At 38.0% G+C, this 6409-nt stretch overlaps 1 protein-coding gene across 3 annotated transcripts in view; it reads left to right on the top strand.

The window, feature by feature from the left end:
* ACSS2 (acyl-CoA synthetase short chain family member 2) overlaps positions 1-6409 on the top strand; it is a 49065-nt gene that overhangs the window by 6624 nt on the left and 36032 nt on the right. For all 3 annotated transcript variants that reach the window (XM_007447786.1, XM_007447788.1, XM_007447787.1), the window contains exon 2: positions 795-990. In XM_007447786.1, coding sequence (XP_007447848.1) covers positions 795-990 — 196 coding nt within the window. The remainder of the gene's footprint in view (positions 1-794; positions 991-6409) is intronic.

The raw sequence follows: 6409 nt of genomic DNA, 5'->3' as shown, positions 1-6409 counted from the left end.
TTCCTGCTGTTCTTTCTGTAATTCTCAGTGCTTCGGCCTAAGGGAGTTCCTCTTAATGCATACCCTTGGTTCTTTTCTGTCCCATAATAATGTCTTTCTTGGTGGGGGTGTGGAGAAAAACTCCTATTCATCTTTCGGATTTTAGCAACAATGTCTTCCTCAGGGCAGTTCAAATGGTGACTTAGTAAATGTATAACCTTGGGCAAATTATTTAACCTCTCTGAGCCTCGATTTTCAAATCAATAAAATAAGAATGAAAATAAGGCCTACCTCCTAGGGTTGTAGTAAGAACTAAATAAGATAATGCATTTAAGGAGCTTAAAGCAACATCTGGCACTTAGCAAGTAACACTTGGGCAAGTAGTAGTAGGAGAAAGAGATGCTCATTAAATAATTGCTGAGAGTGAATGAACAAATTAAGCCTCCTATGTCATGGAAGGCTCTGTGGTAAAGGATTTCTTCCTTTCACTAATTAGTTCATTTAAAAAGTTACTAATTGACTACAACGTACTAGGCATTGTGGCTACAATTTAAATAGACAGTGAAAAATGGAGTGGCAGTTTTGAGAAGGGAGGGAAGAAATTTGAGTCAAGATTCAGCCCATGGGAATAGAAGGTGGTTTAGGAGTGTGGTGGGTGTTAAGATTTGATAGATAGGTAGAGGAGGGACCCAGGTGGTAGGTCGTAGAGTACAGGGCAGAGTTGTGACTTGGTCCTGTGCGTAGACTGGTAAGCCATCTGAGGATAAATATGTCTGAGAAGCTAAGTGATGTCTGGGCTTCCTTTTCTGTTGCAGAGTTTTGGGGAGACATTGCCAAGGAATTTTACTGGAAGACCCCATGTCCTGGTCCATTCCTCCAGTACAACTTTGATATGACTAAAGGGAAAATCTTTATTGAGTGGATGAAAGGAGCAACTACCAACATCTGCTACAATGTACTGGATCGAATTGTCTACGAGAAAAAACTTGGCGATAAAGTTGCTTTTTACTGGTAAAAACATCTATTTTATAGCCTGTGGCAGATAAAAAGTCATCCTCACAGTTATATAGTGTTTTATAGTTCACAAAGTACCTTAAAAATCCATGAATTCATTTGATGCTTACAACAACCCAGAAGAATAAGCAAAGTATCATTAGCTTAATGTCTCAGGTGAGGAAAAATACCTCAAGTAAGTTAAATGACTTCCCTAAAATCACATAACTAGAATGTGACAGAATTGACATTCAAAGCCAAGTGTCCTGACTTCTAGTCTAGTGTTCTCAACTTGGAGAGGAACAAGGTGAGAGGGTAAATGGAAGCAAACAGTACTAAGTAGCTTTCTTTCTCATTCTTGCTTTGGGAGAAAAATGGATATTGGATTTTTCACTACCACTACCACTGTTATCATCATTACCTTTGATTGAGATATATGCCAGACACTGTGCTCAAGTGCTTAGCAAATATTATCATATTTGATGCTCACAGCAACTAAGAATACATTATTTATTTTCCTCATTTTACATATGTGAAAACTGAAATTCTGAGATGTAGATAAATGACTTATCTGAAGTCATACAACTAGTAAGAAGCAGGGCTAAGATTCAGACTCCAATAGCACAATTCCAGAGTTTATACTCTTAACCATGACACTATACTATCCTTTTAATTTCTTATACTAGCCTCCCAACTTAGCTTTGCAAAGTAGGTATTCTTTGCTCCATTTTATGGCTAAAGAAATGAAGCACACATCTGTGCTTCATAGTGAATAAGGTCATAGCATGAGTAACTGGTAGAGCCAGGATTCAAACCCAAGTCTGTCTGATTCCTTGCTTTTAACACTAGGCCACATGGCCTCCCCAACTGAAACTGAGACCCCCCTCCTCCTAGCAACATAGCTTAGAGGAGGTGTTACAAAACTGAACCTGAAATAGGATCTTGAAGTTCCAGTTATTGGAGTGTTGCTTCTGCCACCAACCATGAGCACTTTGGAATTGATCTATTTCTTTTTAAGTAAGCCAATAGGAGCACGTTGGTATTTCATGGAAGAATTAAATTGGTAGTCAGTAAAAATTTGCCCAGTTTGTGTGATATATTGAGAAAAGCCTTAACCTGAGAGATAGGAAACTCAGATTCTTATTCCAACTGTGCCATTCACTTGCTGTGTAACCCTAGGCAAGGCATTTAACTCTCTGAAAGTCAGTTTCCTCATTCATAAAATGGGGGTAATAATTCTACCCTTGTCTTTATCTCTAGATTGTTGTGAGAATCAAATATGATATTGTAAAAGCATTTATTTATTCATTGGAAAACAACATACAGATGTGAGTGGTCTGTTATCATATTACCATTGTTCAGTTTGGGGTCACTTTGCCACTGAAAGTCATGGCCTATTATGCCTGTTGAGACTTTGTTTATCTCCTGCCCTGGGACTTTATGCTTGAGCTCCAGCTGACACTTGGGCCCACCTCCTAGGTTCCTTAGGGATCAAAAAACCTTTAAAGAATTGCAGAGGAGATGCTTTTGTCTAAATTTGTTACCTGATTTGAAATAATTCAGGTGCAAGATGAAAGACTGAAAAACACAGGCCAGAGTTGTCCAGTCACTGGATATTGCTGCAGAATGCTGAGGCCCTTCTTTTAGTTCCCCTACCATCCATACCTGAACAGAGCCTGTCTCCACATTTGTAAGATGAAAGGAGTAGATTAGATCAGTGTTCTCCCAAGAATGCTCTAGGAACCACTCACTAACTACTAGACATATTAGCAGGGGCTTCTTGATTCATGAAACAAATGAGACTGAGAAGCACTACATAATAAATTACCTTTGTGGGATTCCCAATGTATATTAATATAGTAAAGACTCCAAGAAGTCCTACAGTAAAGACACCTGATTTATTTTAACATGGGATTTCTAAAGTTTATTTGAGCCCCAAACACATTTTGCAGCATGCTATTAACATCAAAAGAAGCAGTATTCCATGGAACACCAATTTGGGAAGCACTCGATTATATAATCTCTACATTTACTTCCGGTGCAAAATTCTGTAACTCTATAACAAGACATTTTCACTCCATTTTTACATTGGTCACTCAACCAATAAGAATTTTTAAAGATACTGGGTACACAGTCCTATGTTAGGTGTTATGGTAGAAGGGTAAGAAGAGTGGAGACAAGTACCACACTGGCCATTATTATTCAGTTCTCAAGCTACAAATAAATCACATTTGTTAAAAGAAAGTAAAGTGCAAACATGCGAGATACTTGGTTACTTCCCTTTTCTACCTCCATATTTTAAAAATAATATGCTTACACTGCTATTTCTTTATCTTTTTTTAGAAAGTATTGACTTCCTTTTATGATAGATGAGAATTCAGTTCTTGTATGCTCCTCCAGCTTCCTTCTCTTATCTCCTCAATATAATTATACCTCTGTTTTTTAGTTGATTTAAAAATCAATGTTTATGTTAGAATAATCTTTCACAGTTGCATTTCCTTTTATGTAAAGATTTTTTTTCACAGAAGTTAAAAATCACCTGCCATTTTTCTTGCACTATTTGCCTTTATCATATACTCAGTTTTTTTCAAACTCTCTATCATATAATTTATTCTCTGAAGTGCTGTTTTTCTCCTTTGTCCTTTGTCTTGGAGCCCACCTTCTTCCCGCTCTAATTTCTATTAATGCTTTTAAAGTGACATCTTTTCAGTGATTTTCAGTGATATACTTCTTATGGAGCCATAGTATGACTTTCTTTTCAACCTAGGCATTTAGATAGCTATAATGGCATTAGGAAACCACATTTGTAGGTCACTTCTTGTTTTAGGGCATATCTTATATACATACTGAAATAATCCACAAAGGAAATAGTGCTCTTAGGAAAGTACTCCGATAAGCCAAAATAGAACAATATTAAGGAAGAATTTGGCCTTTTACTTTTGGCTTGACACATTGTAAATACTCATGGAAGAACAGTAGTTTTAGAATTTGAAGTGACTGTTAGAGTCCATCTAGGCCAGCTCTCTTTACAGATGGGTAGATTAAGGATCAGAGAAGCTAAGTGATTTGCTTAAGGGTGATAAACCTGCTTGGAGACAGAGCTGAGACTAATCTCCAGATATCCTCACTCCTAGTCAACTTCTCTTTTTACCATATGATACTACAGTGGACCCTTGAACAACTCGAGGGTTAGAGGTGCCAACCCTTGCACAATCCAATCTGCATGTAATTTATAGCTGGCCCTCCATAGCCTCTGTATCCGAGGTTCCACGTTCGCGGATTCAACCAACAGTGGATCTTGTAGTACTGTAGTATTTACAATTGAAAAAAGTCTGCATATAAATGTATTCATGCATTTCAAACCCGTGTTGTTCAAGGGTCAACAGTACTTCGTTATTCTAGCTGTGCAGTACTTGGCTGTGACCAGTGAAAAGAGAACTTAGTCATATTAGTTAAATTAACTTTAAATTAATTTGCTTAAAAATGTAAAATAAATGGTGTCATCAGGTTTAAATGGCCCAGACCCTTTAATGAATGTAAAATAGATTTACATTCTATTGGGGAAGACCAGACAGGCCTACATGAAACAGCCTGAAAGCAATTATGGGTCAAATTGCAAAGAGCCACTTTTACTAATAGTTCACAGAAGGGAGAAAGCATTGCAGGGAGGCAGTATAACATAAAATTAGGAGAATGTGTTTTGGTGTCAAACTAACCTAATTTGAGTCCTGTTTCTGCCACTAACTAGCTTTATGATTTTGCACAAGTTACTTAACCTCTTTGAGCCTCAGTTTTCTCATCTGTGAAATGTGGATAAAAATAGTTTTTATCTCATGGAGTTGTCAACTGAACAGGATTGAAAAGGATAACAAACCCATGTGTCCAATTCCTGGCACATTGAAAGCACTCAAATATTAGCCGCCATTATTATTATATCGGGACAGTAAGATGACCAAGTCTGTCTAGAGTAAAGGGTTTATGTAGGGAACAATTTATTCATTCAATACTTATTAAGAACTTACTATGTACCAGGAAGTATTTTGAACAAACAGACAAACTCTCTGCCCTCATGGAGGTTATATTCCAGCTTAAGGAGACAGACAATAAACAAACCAACCAATAAATACGTGACAGGTAGTGATAAGTGCTATAGAAAAATACAAAGCAGTTTAAGGAAAAAGGAGTGACAATGAAGAATGGGGATTGATAAGGGAAGCACTCTCTGATAAAGGTGACATTTGAGCAGAGATGTGAAGGAAACGGAGAGTGTTATGCCCATAGCTGGGTTGGGAAAGGGAAATATTCCAGGTACATGGAAGAGCAAGTGCAAAGGCCCTGAGATGGGATTGTTCTGCTACCTGGGGTATTTGAATACTAGGTAGGAAGTTAGTGTAGCTGAAGCAGTATTAGCTAGAAAAACAGAGTAGTAGGGAATGAGGTCAGCAGGACACTAGATTGTATAGAACCTTGAAAGACTTTTGGGTTTTACTCACAGTGAAATGGGGAACCACTGGACAATCTTGAGCATAGAAGTAAAAATGATTTGACTTATGTTTAGAATTATGTTTAGAATCTGTGTTGAGAATAGACTGTAGAAGGGCAAGAATAGAAGCACGGAGATCAATTATGAGGCTATTATAGAAATCCAGCTGAACAATGATGGTGATTTAGACTTTAGTAGTAGTTTGAAGGTGGTTAAAAGTGGTCAAAATCTGGATCTATTTTGAGTGAAGAGCCCATGGAATTTGCTGACTTGGACTGGATTTGAGGAGTGAGAGAGAGGAGACAAGGTTATCTTCAGCAGTGGATGAGGTCCAGGAATGGGACATCTTGACTATTTTTGGAGACCTATGAAAAGATTTTATGCAGGGGAATGATGCAGTCACAGCTGGGTTTAAGAAGATTAATCTGGATTCATATGGAAGTGAGAGTGGAAAAGAACTGAGAGTTTTGTTATTCAAGGTAGAGATGCCTGAACTGGGATATTGCTGGTGGGAATGGAATTGAACAATGAAATGTTAGAGTAATTTAGAGGAAAGAAACCAACATAGGTAACTGGGTGTGTAGATGGTGGGGGCACAGACAGAGAAAGTGAGAGAGAAGAGTCAAGGGTCCCCTTAGTCTATATAACACTTTACCTATTTCAGAGGCACACAGTCATCTGATCCAGAGGCTAAATTTGCCCTCAAGACTTTGGTTTTAACCTCTCTTGCACTTTCTTCCCCCTAACATGGCAGGTAGAAGTGTTAGTGGGGATTTATGTGTGTATGTGTGAGAAGGAAATCAGTAACAAAGTTATTAGAAAAGTCATTCAGGGAGAGATAGTCGGTGAGGGATATTAGAGGTAGCTCAAGGAGTTAAAGGGATACTGGCAAACAGTGGGAGATTGGGGGATTAAGTTAGCAGTGGGAGATTATGGGGAGTGGGTGGAAAGAGT

The sequence above is a fragment of the Lipotes vexillifer genome, unplaced genomic scaffold (assembly GCF_000442215.2).
Source record: "Lipotes vexillifer unplaced genomic scaffold, Lipotes_vexillifer_v1.1 scaffold397, whole genome shotgun sequence".
Taxonomy (NCBI): Eukaryota; Metazoa; Chordata; class Mammalia; order Artiodactyla; family Lipotidae; genus Lipotes; species Lipotes vexillifer.
The sequence above is the reverse complement of the archived record's forward strand: the minus strand, read 5'-3'. Positions and strand labels throughout refer to the sequence as shown.